Source organism: Melospiza melodia, chromosome 27 (genome assembly GCF_035770615.1).
Source record: "Melospiza melodia melodia isolate bMelMel2 chromosome 27, bMelMel2.pri, whole genome shotgun sequence".
Lineage (NCBI taxonomy): Eukaryota > Metazoa > Chordata > Aves > Passeriformes > Passerellidae > Melospiza > Melospiza melodia.
The window spans coordinates 5,871,915-5,893,682 of record NC_086220.1 but is presented as its reverse complement, the minus strand read 5'-3'; the positions used below and the strand labels follow the sequence as shown (position 1 = coordinate 5,893,682).

Genomic DNA, 21,768 nt, shown 5'->3' with positions numbered 1-21,768 from the left:
AGAGGACAGAGTGCAGTGAGGTGAGAGGGCAAGAGAAAAAACCACAGGACAACTAAAAATGGAAACGACCTCCAAGATCATCAAGTGCTACCTCTGCCCGAATCCCACCCTGTTCACAAACCATATCACGAAGTGGCACAGTTAATAATTTTTTGAACACTTCCAAGGGATGGTGTCTCCACTACTGCCCTGGGTGCCCTGTGCCAATGCCTGACCACTCTTTCAGTAAGAAATTTTCCCTAACATCCAACCTGAATCTCTGGCACAACTTGAGGCCATCTTCCCTTGTTCTGTCACTCATCCTCTCAGCTGCTCCTCATCAGAGTTGTGCTTCTGTACATGTAGTAACAGCTCTTGTTCCTACATAATTTTCTATCTTATTCAAGATCCTTTGGTTGCTCAGGGTAACAGATGTGTTTACTTTGCACTTAGATGAAAACTTGATCCAGTTCAGAGCACAACTGAAGACTAGTAAAAGGATTTGAACATTTTACACAAACCTTGATTAATCCTGCAAATGGAGACTTCAAGGAGCCATACAGAAGGCTCACAGGGAGCATCCTGCTGTGTGGAAGTGGGACTGGACAATGCTTGACAGTGATTCCACATCACCCCTTGTGAAGTTTATATTAATCACGAGGTGAAACCCAGTGATCAGCACTGGAAACCAGTGGAAACCAAACACAGAACAGCTTTCCCAGTGTGTTCAAGCACTGGATCCTGGCTTTGAACCATGTGCTGATGGGAGCTGCTGAGGAGAACCTAAAAATGGGAATTTTTACAGTCATCTCTATAGAAGGAAGTCCCCATCCTACCTCAGATAGTACACACCTGCATTGCTAAGAAAGAACTTCCACCCCAAACCACTCAAGAAGCCCTTCAGAAGGCTTTGGGTCACAGCAGGAACTATTTCATCACCACTTCAGCAGTCACAGAGGGTGAATATGGTGATATGACAATCACCCCCACGCCTTGATTTTTAGCTGTTTGCAATATTCTGTACTTAAAAATCAGCCAAGATTTTGCAGCTTTTCACAGGTACTCAGAGACAGAAATGCCCAGCACATGAGATGCTCTGCCTGGAGGTGTTCAAGACCAGGCTGGACAGAGCTTGGATCAACATGGGATAGTGGAAGGTGTCCCTACCCATGGCAGGGGATGGAACAAGAGGACCTTTAAGGTCCCTTCCCACCCAAACCATCCTGGGATTCTGTGATTCCAAGTGTGCTGTCTGTCCTTGGTGATACCAGAGTTCTGCAAAGCCCTCTGCTGCTAACAAGGGATGGGGTCAGCATGGATGGAGATGGTGACAGGGATGTCCTCACCCACACTGCTGCCACCTGGGGCATGTGCAGGGCATTTGGAGTAGGAATCAGTCAGAAGAGCATGAGCTGACACCCACGCACCATGATATGAGTGCTAAATGTACACATCAGACACCTGTGGTGATAAGCAACACTGGTAACAATAAAGACAAAGTGTTTTCTCTGCAGTGCTGCCCAGTGGTGGGGTGGCAGCCCCACAGGGGTCTGCAAGCTCCTGGATATTCTGTCAGGAACATTCCAGTTCAGGGCCATCTTCAGCCACTTCTTTGATAGGTCACAGAGAAAAGAGTCACTGCCTGAAAATGGTATTTCAGTCTCAAAATCTTGTTGCAACAGGTCACCCTGTCACCTTCAGGAGGGACCATGTAAGAGGAGGCTGTCCTGACTGTCATACATAATATATAATTTATTATTATCACTGTCATTAATGTTATATTAATGTAACATCACAATAAGCCTTTCCTTACAAATAGGCCCCTAAACTGCAAGGAAGTTCAAGTGAGTGTTTGAGGATTCCAGTCTATTCATTCCTTGCATAATCCCAGTAACATATTAACATTCCCCCCAGCTATGCCAGTCCTCCCAGCAATGTTTTCCAGTTAAGTTGTTTTGTCGTGAATCAAATCCTGTTAAATAAACAGAGCAGATCCATTTCATCTCATTTCACATTTCTGAAAGGGAAATATTCAGTCTGTATTTTGCTGAGAGCTGAGAACAAGGCACTGTGAGGGCAAAACTTACTGAGGGAAAAATTAAGGGTGAAACACACACATCCACATACACTTCAGCAAAAAGCAGATGTAATTTTGCATAACTTGAGATATTTGTGATCTGACTTTTCTGGGTCACTGTTATTCCACACCATTTAATGTTCACAATAGCTCCCACTGTGTGCAGTTCTCTCCTGAGCACCACGGGATGTCCAAGCCCTGAGGCCTTTAATGAGGCACTGAGAAGAGGATTTGTGTGTGCTGAAGTTAATGCTCCCATCGAGGTTACACACATCTCCACAAGAATGGACTTCCCTTCAGCTACAAGACACTTATCTTGTGCCTCACTCATGAAATGGGAAAAGCTGGGATGTCTAAAGGGAGAGCTCAGCCTCCCTGTGCCTTATCAGGATGTGCCACCAGGCAGTGACAGTGACAGCCCGAGCACACACAGCCCTTGCTGCTGTCACCCATCTCACTGCCACCAAACCTGTGGCCACCATTCTGCAGAAAATGTGTTGGAAATGTTGTTTTTTTTTTATTTCCCACTTAGGAGCTACTTGTGGGACAGCAGAAAACAGGAAGAGTGCTTTGTGGAGGAACAAATGAGCATGGCCAGGTAATTCTGAAAGCAAACGCTTCCTCCAAGGGGGCAGCAGGCACTGCACTCCTGGGCAGGGTCACCAAGTGCCAGCAGCGAGGGGACAGCCCCGGAAAACAAAGAGACATCTCTGCCCACAGAGCTATCAACACCCAGGGGACATATCCTTGGGGAAATGTGCTGGCAGGACACACGGACAGCAGAAAATGTGGCCAACAGTGACAGAATCCACCTCCGGCACAGCTGAGGGAGCTGGGAAGGGCTGGAGCCCCAGGAGGGGCTGAGGGAGCTGGGCAGGGGCTCAGCCTGGAGCAAAGGAGGCTCAGGGGGCCCTTGTGGCTCTGCACAGCTCCTGCCAGGAGGGCACAGCCGGGGGGGTCGGGCTGTGCCCCAGGGAACAGGGACAGGAGCAGAGGGAACGGCCTCAGGCTGGGCCAGGGCAGCTCAGGGTGGATATCGCGAATTTCATTGCTGAAAGATTGTCCTGGCCTAGACTGTCAGGGCAGCGGTGGAGCCCCCATCCCTGGAAGCGTTCAAGAAAGGTGTGGATATGGCACTTGGGGACATGATTAGCTCATAGGTCGGACTGGATGATGGCAAAGGTTTTTTCCACCCCACCTCATCCCGAGATCCCACGGCCGTGCCGGCCCTCCATGAGGGGGCCGGGGCGGGGCTATCCCGGCTCCGGCGACGCCCCCGCCCTCAGGCTCTGGACCCGCCCCCTGCCCGCCCCGCCCCGCGCATGCTCAGAGGCGCAGCTGGGCCTCATGCGGTTCCCAGCCGAGCCGGCCGGGAGCGGCGCCGCGCGCGTTCCGCACCTCCCGCCCGCTCCCCCCGCGCGCGCGCTGTCCGCGCGCCCGGCGGCCCCAGGTGAGAGCGGCGGGCGGGACCATCCGGGCAGCGCTGAAGGGGGGGGACGCGACCGGGGCGGGCGGCAGAGCGGGACCACGCGGACCCCGCGGGCCTGGCGGCGGGGCCACGCGGGCGGCGGTGGCGGGAATTTATGGCGGGAGGAGCGGGCAGCGCGCCGGCCCTCAGCGGCGGGCGGGACACGGCCCCGGGGGTCGCTGTCAGGAGTGTCAGCGGGCAGGGCACCGGCCCTCAGCGGCGGGCAGGACGCGGCCCAGGGGTCGCTGTCAGGGATATCAGCGGGCAGGGCACCGGCCCTCAGCGGCGGGCGGGACACGGCCCGGGGGTCGCTGTCAGCGATGTCAGCGGGCAGGGCACCGGCCCTGAGCACGGCCCGGGGGTCGCTGTCAGCGATGTCAGCGGGCAGCGCACCGGCCCTCAGCGGCGGGCAGGACGCGGCCCAGGGGTCGCTGTCAGGAGTGTCAGCGGGCATCACACCGGCCCGGGGGCCGCTGTCAGCAATGTCAGCGCCCAGAGCGCGTTCCCCCGGCAGAGCCCGCGCTGAGGCGGTGCCGTTCGGTGTCTGTCGTGTCCAGGCTCGGGGCAGATGAAGTACATCCTGGTCACGGGCGGCGTGATCTCGGGCATCGGCAAGGGCATCATCGCCAGCAGCATCGGCACCATCCTCAAGTCCTGCGGGCTGCATGTCACCTCCATCAAGATCGACCCCTACATCAACATCGACGCCGGCACCTTCTCTCCGTACGAGCACGGTGGGTGCCCCGCGGGCTCGGTGTCGGGGGCTGCCGGGTGGTGCCGGGGCTGCCTTTCCTCGCCGTGAATCGTTTCCTTTGTACGAGCCTTTGTGCCTGCTCCTGAGCCTGCCAGCACTGCGGGCCGGCTGCTGTGCCCACAGCACAGATGTGCTCTGCCTGTTCTTGCTGCTGCCTGAAGGGGTTCGGTCCCCAGAGCTGCTCCTCTCGGTTATGAAGGCTTTCAGTTCTGTTCGCTACTCCTGAACTCGTGGCAATCACGGAAGGAGTTTCCTTATGTTCCCGACACGTGTGCCTGTTTCTGTGCCTGCAGGGGAGGTGTTTGTGCTGGATGATGGAGGGGAGGTGGACCTGGACCTCGGCAACTACGAGCGCTTCCTCGATATCCGACTGACCAAAGACAACAACCTGACCACGGGGAAGATCTACCAGTATGTCATTAACAAGGAGAGGAAGGGAGATTATCTTGGCAAAACGGTCCAAGGTGATGCAAAACTTCTTTCCTGGTGCCTAGAAGTGCATTCTGTATATTTCAACCCTGGCCGGATGCTTTTGCCTTTCATCTTTGCTTGAGGCTCTGCACCATCCTGCCTGTGTTTGGACTGTGCTGGACTTGGGTCCAGCTGTCTAATGTACCCAGTGATAAATGTGAACAGACTTTCAGGCCAATACTGGGGTTGTTTTTTAGCTGGTTAAAATGGTAAATGCTTTTGTTAACTCATGTCATTAGAAAACCCAAAGGATTTCTGAGTATCAGATCAGTCTCTTTTTAACCACTCTTCACAGCTGGTTAACATCAGGATTTTTACAAACAGTTAAAAAGAGAGTTACTTTCTCTATTTAGGGCAAAGAACAGTTTGTGCTTGACTCTTTCAGCTTAAAGGAAACGTTGCTTACATGTGTTTAAATTAAGGCAGGGTTCAATTTCCTGCCAAGGCCCTTGAAAATCACAGCCAAGAATAATCACTTCAAAAATGCACAGTTCTTTAAAGACAAAAATTCCTGCTCAAGCCCTATGGGGAGCACTGGCCAGTGATTGTCAGTAATTTGCTCTTTAATGAGTTAAGAGGGAGAAACGTGTGGGGACTTTAACCCTTGCCTGGGTTTCTTTTCCAGTTGTTCCCCACATCACAGATGCCATACAGGAATGGGTGATGAGGCAGGCACGGATTCCTGTGGATGAAGATGGCATTGAACCCCAAGTTTGTGTGATTGAGGTTTGTAACTTTTCAAAAGTAGATAGTTTTGTTTCTTGTTTGCAGTAAGCTGATTATGTGCATATTTTGCATTTTTTCTTTGCAGAAATGTTCAACTTTGTGTGTTATTGAATGGGTTAAAAATTTCCCTTGTTATTTTCAATTATTCATCTTTTGAATTGCTGCCTCATGAGGGGCAGCCCCAGAGGACCCCAGGGAACAGCTGGAGCTGTGTCAGGGGAGATTTAGACTGGAGATCAGGGCAAGGTTCTTTCCTCAGAGGGTGCTGGCACTGCCCAGGCTGCCCAGGGAATGGGCACAGCCCTGAGGCTGCCAGAGCTCCAGGAGTGTTGCCCAGGGTGGGGTTGCTGGGGGGTCTGTGCAGGGTTTTAGACTGGACTCATTGGTCCCTTCCAGCTCAGGATATTCTATGAATTAACCTACAGAATGAATTTTTTTAGCTCAGTATTCCAGTCTGAGTTAATTGTGCTGTGCCCTCTTCTCCCTTGGTGGATGGAGGGAGGGGAGGTAAATCCCCCTCTGGGCTCAGTTGTGTTTCCTCCTGCCAGTGACCAGTTCAAGCACAGACACGCAGCAGGAACTGGCACAAGGTAGTGGTGGCCCTTCTCAGGGTGTTTGTGGAGCATTCTGCTGCCAGAAGGACACAGAGCAGGGTGAGGGCTCTGGGAGTGCTGAGCTGGCTGCTGGGATGTGCTAACACAGGAGAGGGAGTTTGTCACAGAGCCCAGGGCAGGGTGACTTGGACTCTGCCTGCAGCCAGTTTGTGTGCCAGGATCACCGGCCCAGATCTCAGGTACCCAGGAGGCACTGTCTGTCTTGCATCTGTTCCTGCACGCGTCCACTCTGTATAGTCCTAAAACTTAACAGGAATTTTGCTTCTCAGTGCCACCTAATGTTCATAAATCATAATTTTCACATCTAAGTCTTTTCTCTGACTAGAAAATAGAAGTCAAGCCGACGCCTCTGAGGCGCTGCCCATAGCAGAAGCTGTTTTTCTTGGGGATTTTTGATTTGTGGGGAAATGATGACAGTAGAATAGCACCTGGAGTAGATGATGTGTATTTTCATGTCTCTAGTGTGCCCCTTGGGCAGGTTTTGGCAGTAACTCCCACTGTGTGTGTGTGTGTGTGTTGCCAGCTCGGGGGCACCGTGGGTGACATCGAGAGCATGCCGTTCATCGAGGCCTTCCGCCAGTTCCAGTTCAAGGCCAAAAGAGAGAATTTCTGCAACATTCATGTCAGCCTGGTTCCCCAGGTAAGGACCTGGAACATACTGGTGGGCAGAACCTTCCTCAGTCCAAAATTTCCTAAATAGGTATTTCTGAAATGCTTAAGTGCTGTTACTTCTGTATTTCTGTGTATATATCAACTTCTGGAAGAAATGCAGAGATTATATGCTGATGTATTTAAACAGTCTCACAGGAATTTAAAAAGAACTTTTCAACGGGTGTAAATGTGTAATAAAGGTTTGGGAGTTGCAGAAATGCAGCATGAGGATTCCTTGTGTCAGACTGAACTGGATTTGACAGAGCAGATTGATAATTATGGAGTGCAGATCAATCTTTGTTCTCTTGTCCCTTTTCCCCCTTCTGTCCAGGCCAGGTGATTTATAAAGAAAAATCAGAAATATGAAAATTAGGTATTTGGAAGGAGCAATGGATAAACCTTAGGGTCCTGTCCCTCTCCTTCCTGCACTGCAGTGGGCAGATTGAAATTTGGGTTCCTGCTGCTGCTCTCAGTCCTGGGGATTAAATGGTTCAAGTGAATTGTCCAAGAGCTGAGTCAAAGTTTTTATGAGATGTCTGAGATATTAACCTGCTGAATCATTGCTGCTTATCACAATCTGATGCACCCACTGCTCTTCTCTGGCCAGCCAAGCTCGACAGGGGAGCAGAAGACCAAACCCACCCAGAACAGTGTTCGTGAGCTCAGAGGTCTGGGACTCTCTCCAGATCTGGTAAGGTTTGTGTAGCTTGGCTTTAAATGTAAAAATCTGGCATGTTGCAGCAGCAGTCTTGTCTAAGTAATTCTATGAGAACTCTTCTATAGTGGTGATAAATAAGGAAAAGAAACTGAATTATGTTTTTTTTTTTTTTTCTCAAATCAGAGGCTGCACAAAGACAGCTCTTTTCTAGAGGTTTGTTTTATGAATGCCTGAGTGTTTCTGTTTGCATCACAACCCTGATGTTGCTGCTGTGTTAGATTGTTTGCAGGTGCTCCACTCCACTGGATACCTCAGTAAAAGAAAAGATTTCCATGTTCTGTCATGTTGAACCAGAACAGGTGAGGATTGCTGTCTGTGCTTCCTTGCAGTAAATACTGGAGCTGCTTGTCAGATGCTGAGGGGAGTTTTGTCTAGTGCAGCAGTTCTAGCTCTGTGTTTTGGTAGCTGCATAATTCATTTGCTGCTTTGTCTTGCCTCCCTTCCTGACACATGAACCTGCTGCTAAACCAATTCTTTGTTGTGCCAGCACCCAGGTTTTCTTGTAAGGTGATTGGTATAAGGTTCTATGGAATCCACGGTGATTTCTGAATCACTGTTTTAACCTTAATTATAGTTCCACTTTCCTTCTGTGAACATAGAACAAGATTTTCCAGTATTTAGAGGTGAAAAGATTACCCAAAATTAGTTTTAAAGGATATATGACTGTGCTTCTGCTCTTTTCACAATATTATTGTTCTGCCCAAGAATTCTGGAGGAGAGATTTCTCAGAGAGGTTGAAATGGTGTTTGGGAGAAGCTGTGCTTCACTTGAAGGTTGTGATATACACAAATTCCATATTTGCACGATTCTTTCTGTACTGAGACTTGTAACACTCTAAGGTAGACCTTGGAAAATAGTCAGAAATGTGTAGGCTGAGTTTTAGCACTTTGCAATCCAGCTGGAGCTTGAAAAATGTTGTCTTTTTGTGAAAGACTGAGTATAAAACTTCACAATCCCATGTTCTGTCAAGTAATTTTCTTTAATCTGCTCTATAGCAAGACCAAACTTGAGTCCTGCAATTTCAAGCACTGCACTGCTGGCAATAATGTTGATGTGTCATCAGTAAAATATCTACCTCTTGTTGGCCAGGAATTCAGAATCAGTTGGCTCTTGTCCCTTTCCAGGAAGTTTAATGCAGTTCTGTGTAGTTCTTGCTCTGACTGCTGTTGGACTTGGATTGAGAAGTGAGCAGTAAAAGAGGAAACTGTGCAGCCAGAGAGGTTTGACTGGTGCAGAACTGAACTCTGCTTTCATTTGAGTCAGTGGAAATGAGGATTTTAAAAAGTTTTGCCAAAATGAGGATTTAAAGAAGTTTTGCCAGTCTGTATTGGATCCTCAAAGTACAGGTTCATTATTAATGGACAGGTGACATTTGTCCTGAGCCATCTTTTCCCATTTCAGTGCACTAGAACTGTTGATGTAGATTTTCCTCATTGACCTAAGAATTCTTTGCTCATAATTGTGTAATCCCAAATTGGATGAGGGGCACTGGGGTCACAGATTGCCCTGGGTTTCACTCAGACTGGGAGCCCTGGTTAGGAAGGACAGTGAAGGAAGGGGGAAGCTGTGCCTGTGGCAGTTTGTTTGTCTGGAGCTTCATTTGTGATTCTGCATCACAGGAGCCTCTCTGGGCTGTTCTTTGAACTTTGCTGAGTGCTGCTCACATGAAGTGCTGGCCAGCTGACTCTCCTGCTGGGTTACTGTGTTCTGCCCCTTCCAAGGGGCTCCAGGGAGCAGCAATACCTTGGAAGTGCTGAAGAAATGGCTTTTTCAAGTATAAACAAACCAGTATTAAACTACTGATAGTTATATTGTGGTGGTGTTCACAGGGGTCTTAGGGTGAGGGAAGAGATGAGGATCTGACTCCGTGTTTCAGAAGGCTGATTTATTATTTTATGATATATGTTATATTAAAACTATGCTAAAAGAATAGAAGAAAGGATTTCATCAGAAGGCTGGCTAAGAATAGAAAAAGAAAGAATGATAACAAAGGTTTGTGGCTCAGAGAGTCTGAGCCAGCTGACTGTGATTGGCCATTAATTAGAAACAACCAACATGGGCCAATCCCAGATGCACCTGTTGCATTCCACAGCAGCAGATAATCAATGTTTGCATTTTGTTCCTGAGGCCTCTCAGCTTCTCAGGAGGAGAAATCCTAAGGAAAGGATTTTTCAGAAAATATCATGGCTACATTACATTCTTCAAAATGTTATTGTCTGGAAGTTTAGGTGATCATATGGTTTTCTGCTAAGGAACACTCTGACTATCTGAATAAAAATGATTGTACAGGCACTGGATGGCTGTTGTAATGATTATTTTCTGAACAGGTCATTTGTGTCCATGATGTCTCCTCCATCTACCGGGTTCCTCTGCTGCTGGAGGAGCAGGGGGTTGTGGATTACTTCAGGCACAGGCTGGACCTGCCCATCGAGAGGCAGCCCAGGAGGATGCTCATGAAGTGGAAGGAGATGGCAGACAGGTGAGCTGCACTGCTGGGCACACTGCAGCACACTTCAGGATTCGTTTCTGTTCTTGGTTGTTGATTGTTTGAGATAATGTGTGTCTTTTCCTGTTCCTCAGGTCTATTCTTACATGCTCACATTGGTTTTTTACTTTTGCTCAGAGCCCCATCTGCACTTTGAATGTTTCCACAGCTGCTGTGGGAGGTTCTTCCCAAAGCATTCATGTTGAACTAACAAAAATTTTATTAATGCTTTCAAATGGAAATGAAAATTATGTGTTATCTCAGAGATGTCAGGCTTGATGAAACCAAAAATCCTACAGCTCCAATTTCTGTTCCTCCTGCTTTGTTTAGCTGAGCCTTAATGCAGTGATGATCCTGCAGACCCTTGGAGGTGAAGACAGAAACCCTGACTGGATTAGAATGTGGAATTTTTATTCCAGCTGAGTTTCTTTTGCTTGCAAGAGCTGCTCTGAACTTCATTCATTATTGTGCTGCTAAAACAACTGAATGGCTTTCAGACAACCTGTGCCAGTGCCTCACCCCTCTCATTGTACAAAACTCCATCCTTATATCTGCCTGAATCTCTCCTCTTTTAGATTAAAACCATCACCACTTGTCCAGGCACAACAGACCCTACTAAAAAGTTTCTCATAAATCCTCTTAACTGGAAGGCTTCCATAATGTCTCCCTCTCCCTGGGGCTTTTTCTTCTTCAGGCTGAACCACCCCACTTCCCTCAGCCTTCTCTCCATAAAATCCTGTGAGATAAACTTAGTGAGATCCTTATCTTCTGTTGGAAGTTTACTGTCTGAGTCAAACCCAGCTTGAAGTTATTAAAAGCTCTTGAAGTTATTAAAAGCTCTTGAAGTTATTAAAAGCTCTTGAAGTTATTAAAAGCTCTTGAAGTTATTAACAGCTGGACAGCTCTGCCCTCCCTTTTTATTAAAAAAAACCCCAAACTCTCAGTAACATTACAAAGTGTTGAAATCCTTTTTGTAGCTATATGGAGATGTCAGGAGTGTCAAAGAGTATCTCTGAGAGTGCTTTCAGGCAAGTGAGACAAGTTTGGTACCTGTTCTGAGACTCCTGAAATTGAGAAACTGAATTGTGGGGGGTTTTTTATTGTGAGGAATAGACTCACAGTTCATGGAGAAATGGTGAATACAGTCTTTTCAGAAAGTGCTTGAATGTCAGCTGAAGCCTTAAATATGCTTTTTCTTAAAATAAATTAATTTTCAAGATGTAGATGCTTTCCTTGATTTCCTTGACATAAGCCAGCCCTGTCAATAACATTTCTTGTTGATGGGAAATGCCCTTGTCACCAGCTGGGCTGAAGTTGTTTAGCAATTCTGAGAGAAACTTCAAACAAACTCTTGGCTGTGGCCAGGAATTCTGTGTGAATCCTGTGCTGCCAGGTGCTGGGGATTGAGGGTGGAGGCAGCACAGCCTCAGGGCTGCAGAAATGCTTTCTGTGTGTGGAGCTGCTGATAGGAGCTCAGCAGCAGCGTGGGAAGATGCTGTGCAGTACAAACATACACCAGGCTGTGCTTTGATCCTCTCCTAGGAGTTCACTGCAGCCTTTGAATCTGATACAGCTTCCTGAAAAGGCAGCTTGGATCTGCTCAGAGTGGCTTTTCATCATCAGCACAGAGGAGTTAATTTATGTGTGGCTTTCTGCAAGTGTTTTCCTCAGTCATTGTTCTGGGTTTGATCTCGCTTTGATGTTTCTAAATCATAATTATTGTAAAAGGTCACTCCTGCAAGGACGTCAGCTCTGCTGGACACACTGAGGAGAGCAGGAAAAGTTTGTTTGTTCCTTGGAAAGCTGAAGAGAATGGAAGATTGCACCCCTGTCCTGTTGCTGCTGGAATAACCTGTGTGCTCTGGTGTCCTGCAGGTACGACCGTCTGCTTGAAACGTGCTCCATTGCCCTGGTGGGCAAATACACCAAATTTTCTGACTCCTATGCATCTGTCATCAAAGCCCTGGAGCACTCTGCCCTGGCCATCAACCACAAACTTGACATCAAGGTAGGGCTGGCTCTGTGTGTGGGGGAAAAACTCCAACCCATCAGTGCTGCCCATCCTAACTCAGATTTCCACAAAGCCGTAGACAGAAAGGGAGAAGTGATTCAGCCACTGAACATCCAAATTATCCTTGCACCAAAACAGTTGTTTTGATTATAAGAGCTTTAAAACAGCTGTTATCAGGCCTAAAGCAGCTTCAGAGCAAAGCAGCCTGTCCTCCTGTGAGCTGGCATGGATGGAAACTCCACTGTGACAGTGGTGGATGGATTGGAGGTGGCACTCTCTGCTCTCATTTCTCTGACACTTGTTATAAGTGATTCTTTTTGTTGTTTTATCCTTTTTGTTGTTTTATCCTTTTTGTTGTTTTATCCTTTTTGTTGTTTTATCCTTTTTGTTGTTGTTAACCTTGTGGTACTCAGGTTTTATGATGCCCCTGCCTCTGGCTTTACTAAAGTTTTCATGCTGGTTTGGATGCACAGATGCTTTCAGGGGTCTTGGTCATAGCTGGATGCTCTGAAGAGGTGAAATAGGAATTCTACCTGTTGCTAGAAATTTAAATTTCATTTCAATAGATTTCTAAATGCCCAGCAGTTCCATGATGTCAGTGAGTCATGGAAATAAGTGATTGCTTTTTAACAGTGCTGATCTAGGTCAGGGTTTCCTTTCAACTTCCAAAATGAGTAGAGGTGAAAATAAGCAAAACAAGATTGGTAAAGTGCAAACCCTGCACGTGGATCTGTGGGTATTCCCTGGCACAGCTGTGTCTGAGTGGCTCAGGAGTGAAGTGAGCTCTGTGAGCCTTGTGCAGGGAGAACTGAGTAACTGTAGTTACTTAAAGAACTGATTGGTAGTTTTGCAACTTCCAAAAAACAAACAAAAAAGGAGGACAAAATTGTTCTTTTAAAGGGTCAGCAGCCTGCCAGACCATCCAGAAGTTCAGAGGTAATGGAATGCTGGAGATGAGAAAATGGAAAAATTGCAGGGTTTTTTCCATTGTCATAACACCCTTTAATTACAGCAGCCTGTTTCACCATAGCCTGTTTCCTCTGCAGTGCCTCTTGAAGGAGATGTTTATTTGATGAGAGAGGGACAGGTTTTTTTCCTCTTTGTGTGGTGGTTTGTGTCTGCACAGCCCCATGCTCCCACCTTCCTCACATTGACCATCACAGGCTGGGGCTCAGGGGCTGGGTGTGAGTCCCAGCAGGGCTGCAGAGAGGGGAGGACACAGAAACCATGGGTTCTGTTTGTGCACCAGGAACAGGGGGTGAGGAAAGGAGTTTTCTTGGCTAACAGATGGGAAATCAGCCCAGAAAAAAAAACTAAAGGATCCATTAGGAAACAAACCCAGAGGTTTCCAGGAGGAATGATGCTGTCTCAGTATCTCATCATCTTTTTTTTTTGGATTTCTTCCCAGTACATTGACTCTGCTGACTTGGAGCCAGACACTCTGCAGGAGGAGCCTGTCAGGTACCACGAGGCCTGGCAGAAGCTCTGTGGTGCTGAGTAAGTTCTGCTGTGGCCCTTTCCTTGGAAAATGTCTGATAAATCTGTTTTCAGCAGAATGTCTGATAAATCTGTTTTCAGCACACTCTGACAAGGCCCCAGACACCTCTCAGGGACATTTAGGAGAAGGTGTTAAATGGAGAATTGTTAAATAAGTGAGGGGGGTCGGGGGAATGGTCCTGCTGGTGAGGATATGCACACCTGCATGATCAAGTGGAAACAGAGGAAATCAGGAGGAAGGAAAGGTACTGATGAAGCCAGAGTGAGGATGGAAGATGTAAATGGGGTAACAAGTTCTTCAGAAATAGTGTGAGAGGGGGAAAAGCATTGGTATGCAGAGGAGTGCCAAGAATTAGCACAAAACCAAGAAAAGTGGGGCCTTTTACCCCTCAGGATTGGAGTGAGAGCAGAATAAAGAACCTCCTGCAGTTTGGTGTTGGGACAACCTGGCACTGGGCTTTCCTCAGCATGGGCCTGGCTGGGTGATGTGTTTGCAAACACGTTTGGGGCAGGGTGTGTGAGTCCCACAGCATGAACCATTTCTGCATGGGAACCTTTGAGATATTTACCTTTGGGAAGGTAAAATTGGCATTTATGAAATATTTCCCCCTCTTTATGTGACAGCTCATGTGGAAAGTGCTGCAGCCTGGCCTTGCCATGTGGCTGGTTCAGGGCCCTTTTCAGGGCAGAGAGGCCTTGCAAGGCCAGGATTTTATGGGAGGGAGGTGATTTGTGGGTTTGTGGTTTGGGGCAGCCATGCTGAATGGAATCTCTTCATCCTCATGCAGTGGAGTTCTGGTTCCTGGTGGATTTGGTGTTCGAGGGACAGAAGGCAAAATCCAAGCTATTTCCTGGGCAAGGAAACAGAAAAAACCTTTTTTAGGTGAGAATAATGTTTCATCCATAAGAAATAAAGGAAAGGAGGTTGAAGGTGTCTGTAGTGCTCTGCAGCAGGAGCTGCCCTGATCTTCACTGGTGTGTGGGATGAGCAGGCAGTGCAGCCTCACCCCTGCTTGGCTCTGAAGTGCTCACAGTTGGCTGGGCTGGCTGACAGGGAGTGTGTAATGAGGGGATTGCAGTCTGGGGATGTTTCACATCAGGCTCTGGTGATCTTGGCACCAGGAGATACAAGGCTGCATTTCAGTGAAGTGTCTGTGGTGAGAAACTGGAGTTTGAGCAGAGGGGATGGGAAAGGGAGGGAAGTGAAGCTTGTCAGGACTACAGAGCCCTAAATCCCAAAGATCTGCCTCATCCAGGTTTTCCTCTGGCTCAGGATCCTCTGTGAGGGTGTGTGTGCTTGCAGCAAGGGCTCAGAGGTCCCAGTCCTGACCTGATCCATGTCCTGTCTGTCCTTCCACAGGAGTCTGTCTGGGAATGCAGCTGGCAGTGGTGGAGTTTGCTCGCAGTGTCCTTGGTTGGAGAGGTAATGGCACAAAACCCTTCCTGCCTTTGGTCATTTCTTGGGTTGCTGTGACTTTTTTAGATACTTTTTAGACTTTTTTAGATACCTGTGATTTGAAGTTTTTCATAGGTCAGTTTATTTTTTTACCTAGACCTGTAAAAATCCCTATGTCTTTTGCTAATTCAACTTAAAAAAGAGCAATTTCCTTGCCCTATTTAAATAAAAATCAAAGGAGTAAGTCATGCTGAAAATGACAGAAAACTTCCTATTGCTCAACATGAGGTTCTTAGCTCCTGAAAATGAAACACCATGGCAAATTCCCACTGCAGCCAGTGGCAATGAAGCCCAAACAGCAGTTCAGGCAGTCAGCAGCTGCAGCTCCTTCAGTGAGTGGAGTTGTCTTCTGAGCCCCTCTGCTTGGATTGTTAACACAGCTCCCTTCAGAGGGTGCTACATTGAGTTCTCAGCCTGGCTCTTTGATTCTCTGCAGTAATGAGGGTGAGGAAAAAGGAATTCCTCAGACCACTGTGCTCCTTTCCCCCTCTCTGCCTTTATTTCTGTATTTGAGGGTGAGATTTCCTGAATGAGGGTGGGTTATCCTACAACTGCAGCCTTTGAAATTGGTGCTGAACTGTGCTGGCAGCCCTGTTCCTGCTGCCTGGGCTGTTCTGGGGATGAGGAGCAGCAGCTCCTGGAGGTGATGCCATGGTTTGAGCCACTCTGTGCCCCTGACTGCTCAATGTTACCTTGCAGATGCCAACTCAACAGAGTTTGACCCCAAAACTTCTCATCCAGTGGTGAGTTTATGGTGATTTATTTGTGATAGCCTTACCTGACTTTCCTGCACATGCCTGGGCATGATGGCCAGGAGAAGCTGTGGCTGCCCCTGGATCCCTCAGGGTTGGACAGGGCTGGGAGCAGCCTGGCACAGTGGGAGGTGTCCCTGCCATGGCAGGGGTGGCACTGGATGGGATTTAAGGTCCCTTCCAACTCTAACTGTTGTATGATAGCTGCAGACAGACCTGAATTCCTGGGAACAACTGTGGAAGGCTCTGTGTTTCTGGTCCAGGGTCTGCCACAATGATTGACTTCCTCAAAGTTGAGGAAGTTACCAAAAACAGCTTATGGTGTTATTTATCACAGAGTGAGCAAGTCTGATTTCATTTTCTCCCCCATAAATTTGCTTGTTTGTTTAAAATGCAGTTCAATAAACAGCCCAGTATTGGTGTGTGCAATCTGTGTAAACTCTGACTGAGGCAATTTCCTCTGTGAAAGTTCTCTGAATATCCACAAACCTCCCATAGGTACTGAACAACTCAGGCCAACCCCAGTTCTGTTGGTCTGCCTTGTTCTGTTCCTTGGGCTGGTTTCCTTGGTTTTTTGCATGAATGTTGGTGGGATTTTTTTTCCTTTTATGTGTCAGAGTCTGCCTGTTATTGTTATTTCTCCCTGATTCTCACCTCTCTCTGAATTCTTTCCACAGGTCATAGACATGCCAGAACATAATCCTGGGCAAATGGGTGGGACAATGAGGCTTGGCAAGAGGAGGACACTCTTCCAAACCAAGAATTCAATCATGAGTAAGGCCCTTCTTGCCTCTTCTGGAAATGTTTCCTTGGGGGGAAGTGAGGCCTGGGGATGTTCAAACATCCCTGAATGGCAGCTGTTCACAGACTGTTCTGCTGGGGAATGGGGATCAGGGAATTTAATCCCCTCCAGAAGTGGCAGATTCTGAAGGATGCTGATCAAATGGATGTGTTAAAAGCTGTGATCACTGCTCTAAGGAACATTTTACTTCTGCAGGGAAGCTCTATGGAGATCATGATTTCTTGGAAGAGAGACACAGACACAGATTTGAGGTAAAAATGCCCATGTGGGTATTGAGCTATCCTGTGTAATCCAGACACAAGAGATCATGGCTTGTCTTGCTTCTGATTGTCTAGGTCAATCCAGAACTGAAAAAGTGTTTTGAAGAGCAAGGTCTGAAGTTTGTGGGGCAGGATGAGGAGGGAGAGAGGATGGAAGTGGTTGAGCTGGAAGGTGAGTCCTTAACCAGCTGGTTTGTGTGTGTGGGATGGACAAGGGAAAGTGTTTGGAGGGGAATGGAGCAGCTTTTCATGTGAGACCATTCAGACTGTCTTGATTCCATCCATAAATGGTGGTAAAAATAAAATCCCATGTCTCTCTCCATTTATGGACAGCACAAAGAGGATTTCACCTGCAGCTCAGCCCCAAGCTTGAGAGCCTTGACCTGAATGTTTTGTTTGCTTTCAGACCATCCTTTCTTCGTTGGTGTTCAGTATCACCCCGAGTTCCTCTCCAGGCCCATCAAGCCATCACCCCCATACTTTGGGCTCCTCCTGGCATCTGCAGGGAGGCTCACCCACTACCTGCAGAAGGGCTGCAGGCTCTCCCCCAGGTGGGTTTCACACAGACCCCAGTCAGAGCTGGCACAGGACAGTGCTGCTTCCTGCAGGACAACCCAGAGCATCCTCTTGGCACAGAGCTCCTGGGGATAACTTGGTATTGCACCCTTTTCTTTCCACTTCTGTTCTCAAAGCTCACATCTGATGTGTTGGGGCTGCTTGTGGGGCCACAGAGAGGCCCTGGGTTCAGGGAGAGGATCTGCAGCCTTGTGCTGTATCAGTCAGGCTCTGGGGAAACTGAGCTTGGGCCTTTTACATGACTGGAGACCTCATGGGCTTTTCCCTGCATTCCTCACAGTCCCATGTACAGGCTGGTCCATGAGAAACCTTTGATGGTTTAAAGAACAAGCCCTGGTCCATGAGAAACTTGTTCCTGTTGCTGGTTTAAAGAACAGGCCCTGGTGGTTGCAGCCTCTTATTATTTTTTTTTTCCTGCTGACTTCAGCTTTCTTTGTTCCAGTTTGCAAAGCAAGTGGTGTTTTGGGTGGATTTAATGGTGCTGCTGTTCCCCAGTGCCTGCAATTCCCTTTGGCACTCAGGACTGTGCAAGAAATAACAAGCATTTGGTGCTGACCTGTTCTCCCCCTCACACTGAGGGCTTGCTGAGTGCTGACAGGCACTGAACAAAAACCAGACCAAATGCTGAGGAGAGTTAGCAGTGTCTGTATCAAACCCAGGCAAATGCAGTGCTAAAAATCAAGTGTGGGCTTTGTGGGCTGAGCTGCAGAGCAGCTGCACCACAGGATTCCTGTGTTGGTTCAACATCACAGTGCTCAGGTGTGCTCCAGAGGAGTTTCATGTGTGAGGCACTCTCATTTCAGTGCCTCCAAGGCTGGAGGGATATTTTAACTCTGCTTTTGCACATTTGAGTTTGAAATGGCTCCTTGCAGCGGAGGAGCTGAAGTTTTCCCCGTGCTGCAGCATCCCACATTAATTAATTAATTAATTAATCTGTCCTTAAAGCACTTGTGCTCCCTGACCCCAAATCCTTTACTCCTGCAGGGACACCTACAGTGACAGGAGTGGCAGCAGCTCCCCTGACCTGGAGATAACAGAGCTGAAGTTCCCTTCAGCAAACCACGACTGATTCCTGGTAATGTTTCATTGTCTCAGCCTCTTCCTTTGGGAAAAAAAAATTTCTTGGCCAAGCTTTGCACCTGACAACTGATTCCCACATTATTTGGTAGAAATAATGGAGACCATGAGATGTGCTGGTGCTCACAGTTGAGATGTGTTGGCACAGTTTGGATCTGTTCCAGCTGTGCTGAGGGCTGGGTGCTGCCTCTCTGGACCAGCTGGGGATGGGTGTCCCCTTAGCAAAGTGACACACAATAAAATAGAAATACACACAGAGGAATTTGGGGTTAGATTTGTATAAAAGCACCAGTGGAGCACTCCTGGAAACGGGGGCAGAGCTGCATAAGGGGTTCCTGGGTTTAGGAAAATCAGTATTTTGCAGTCCCTCACCATAGTAAAAGAACATCTTGGAAGTATCCATTGTGTCCATCTTGTGGGACAGGAGATCTGTCAGATCTAGGGCTCAAGCTCTGCTCTGTAAGGGCTGCAGGTGTTACAGGGATGTGAAAACTGGATGTAAACAGTCCTGGGAAGAAGAAGACACTAAAACCTGGCACTCAGACTGCACCAGCAAAACAGAGTTTACATTTGCATCCTCCCTCTGTGCAGTGGGTATCATGGATGTCACACCTGCCCCTGCTCTGGCTGCTTTGTGAGGGGATTTTGCAGGAGCTGAGCAGCATCTGCACACCCTGTGGGTGTGTGGGCTCCACTGCTGAGTGCCAGGGCACTGGAGAGCTCCAGGCCTTCCCTCCTGCCCTTCCAGAGTGCCCTGCAGGGGGAAGCAGGGTCAGCCCCAGTCTGCCACAGCAGTGCCCCCCATCCCTGGGCACAGCACTGGCACCAGATGGGACTGCTGGGTGTTGGACTGCTCCACAACACCAACAGCTGAAGGATTCATTCTCCCTGTAAATGTTGATCCTAAAGATACTCTGAGCCTTGCTCTCACTGAAGCATCCCCTGGGATTTGTGTCACCCAAATCTGGGCTGCAGCACAGTGAAAATGCTGCTTTGGTGGTGGCTGGGGCTGAGCTGTGCTCACTGCCTGTGCTCTGTGTGGAAGGAGCCGTGGCCAGGGCAGCAGTTCAGTGCCTCTGGAGGTGCCCCTGTGTCACACTCTGCCTCCAGTGCTCTGCAGTTCCAGCTGTGGCTCTTCCCTGTCAGTAATTCCTGCTCCTTTTCTCTCCCCAGGTGTGTCCTTGCTGCACAGAGGAGTCTCCATTAGGTTTTCCAGGTGTTCTTACAGCAGCAGCTTCAACACCCTCAGCTTTGGCCTTTCCTAACTTATGGGTTTATAATTTTTGTTCTGAGATCCTGTCCCTTTTTTCCCTCAGCTCTTCTGTCCTTCCTTTATTTTCTCTATAGATCTTGGTTATTTGTGGAGGAGAGTTCACAAAGGCAGAGTTCCTTCAGTTTTTTCAGTTGCAGCAGCTTGGAGGTCAAGGCAAGCTGGGTGTGGGATTTGCTGTGCTGAGGGGAATCCCATGGCACAAGTCCTTCCCAGGGCAGGGCAGGCAGTGCCTGGCACCAGGGTGCCTTGGGCACTGACAGTGGAGCTGCTTTCTCCAGTGTTCCTGCTCCCTCCTCAGTCTTTACTCACTGGTGAAATTATGGATGGCACAAGATTTTGGGGGCTGAGCTGGGCTGTGCTGCAGCTTCATGCAGCCTTTTTGGTTTGGTTTTTCTTTTTTTTTTATTTTTCAGGGAAAGGGGGAAGGGGATGATTTTTTTGTTTATTTTTTTTTTCAGTAGCATTTGCAGACCTGGTGCTCTTGGTGCATTCATTGTCACTATGAATTTGTAACAACCAGGAGGATCCTCCTGGAACAGTGTTAGTGTGGAACATGCTCAGCTCTGGCTGAGGTGTCACTGCAGGGGTGTGATGAACTGGGATCAGGCTGGGGGGCAGGAGAACAAAGCTGCCAGGGAAACCCAGACCTGAGGGGTCCCTGTGAGCCCTCCCTGTGCTCCTGGGGCTGGGAAGCTCCAACCCCTTGCATCAAGGGGGAGGTGAGCACAGAGTGAGCCCCTGAACCACTGCTGCCTTCAGCTGTGTCCCTGGCCTGGGGCACAGCAGCTCCTGGTGCTTTTTCATGGATTGAAGTGGAGCCTTTTTGTCCTCATTGCAGTCATGTCCTGGGCTTTGCAGCAGGAGCCCTTCTCCTGCAAGGGCTGTTCCTGAGGGAGGGGATCACCACCCCTGCCTGGGTGTTGCTGTCCAGCTGTGTGGGGCTGAGCTGCCTCGGTTCCCTGCCCTGTGTGGCCCTTGGTTGAGGAGAAAGGAACAAAGAATGGAAGGAAAGTTGTGTCCCTTGTCTGATGTTGCAGAGATTTCAGCAGCTGCATGGTCAGACCTGGCTGAGCCACCAAACCAAGCCCTGTCCTGTCCCTCCCAGTGATCCATTCCCTGCTTTAATCCTCGTTTGTTTTAAATATTCCTGTAAAGCTGCTGTGAGCCTGGAGAGCTGGGAGCATTCCTCGTGTGCCAGTTCCAGCTGTTGGGCAGGAATCCTCAGCTGCAGTGCTCTGCTGCTGCCCACTCCTGCCCTGGCCTGGCCATCCTGGGGCAGGGTCGGATCCTCCCTCAGCTGCAGCACTACTCTGTGGGGTTTTTTTTCCTCCTGAAATGTTTGTTTTGGCCAAAACTGTGCAACTGACTCGGTCATTAAATGCTCATTTGTAACAAACTGAGTGAGGAGCCTGCTCTGTTCTGCCTGCTTGGAGGGAGGGAAGGAAAGGATTGAAGCAAAAAACTTCCCAGTCTTGAATAAGCTAACAAAAATTTGTGAGCTGTATTCACAGTGGGTTTAGACGTGGAGCTCCAAAGTCTGAAGTTACTGAGCTTCCTTCCAGCCCTGGAGAAACGTGGGGAGCCTGGGCTGAGCCTGCAGGCTCTGCAGGGCAGGAAAAGGTTTCCAGTGCCTTGGAGCTGCCCCAGGAGGGTTTGTCCCACTGTGTCCTCCACACCTGGGAGGCTGCCCAGTGCAGGACAGGCAGGGCTGTGCACAACATCCACGGGGTGATGTGGGGCTGTCACTGCCACCACTCTGCTGGCCCCAGAGCAGCCTCAGCCCTGGCTCTGGGGTCAGGAACAAGTTCAGGAACGGGATTGGGATAAGACCTGTGGTTCAGGGGGGACAGGATGTGCTGCCCTGGCCTCACAATCACCCCCAGCCCCACCCTGGCCCCGCTCTCCCTCCCTACCCAGGGCAGCTGGGGTTCAGTCCCTGGGGTTCATTCCCTGGATTCAGTCCCTGGGCTCAGTCCTGGGTTTCAGTCCCTGGGTTTCAGTCCCTGGGCTCAGTCCCTGGGCTCAGTCCCTGGGTTCAGTCCCTGGGGTTCAGTCCCTGGGGCTCAGTCCTGGGTTCAGTCCCTGGGCTCAGTCCCTGGGTTTCAGTCCCTGGATTCAGTC

At 48.9% G+C, this 21,768-nt stretch overlaps 1 protein-coding gene across 1 annotated transcript; it reads left to right on the top strand.

The window, feature by feature from the left end:
• The first annotated feature begins 3,483 nt into the window (after nucleotides 1-3,483).
• CTPS1 (CTP synthase 1) lies at nucleotides 3,484-21,040 on the top strand. Its single transcript, XM_063177239.1, has 19 exons — nucleotides 3,484-3,506; nucleotides 4,082-4,258; nucleotides 4,572-4,742; nucleotides 5,375-5,475; nucleotides 6,613-6,729; nucleotides 7,348-7,431; nucleotides 7,677-7,757; nucleotides 9,786-9,937; nucleotides 11,819-11,951; nucleotides 13,363-13,451; nucleotides 14,240-14,334; nucleotides 14,812-14,874; nucleotides 15,607-15,650; nucleotides 16,337-16,433; nucleotides 16,657-16,712; nucleotides 16,797-16,893; nucleotides 17,128-17,272; nucleotides 18,282-18,372; nucleotides 19,548-21,040. The coding sequence occupies exons 2-18, from the start codon at nucleotides 4,093-4,095 to the stop codon at nucleotides 18,364-18,366; spliced, it is 1,776 nt and encodes a 591-aa protein (XP_063033309.1). The 5' UTR covers nucleotides 3,484-3,506; nucleotides 4,082-4,092; the 3' UTR covers nucleotides 18,367-18,372; nucleotides 19,548-21,040.
• Nucleotides 21,041-21,768: the final 728 nt, after the last annotated feature.

Bases quoted from the DNA above. Each gene is read 5' to 3' on its own strand.
- CTPS1 (XM_063177239.1), top strand. From the start codon at position 4,093: ATGAAGTACATCCTGGTCACGGGCGGCGTGATCTCGGGCATCGGCAAG. The intron at 13,452-14,239 runs GTAAGTTCTGCT...ATCCTCATGCAG, and splicing joins CAGAAGCTCTGTGGTGCTGA to TGGAGTTCTGGTTCCTGGTG. The intron at 15,651-16,336 runs GTGAGTTTATGG...TTCTTTCCACAG, and splicing joins CCAAAACTTCTCATCCAGTG to GTCATAGACATGCCAGAACA.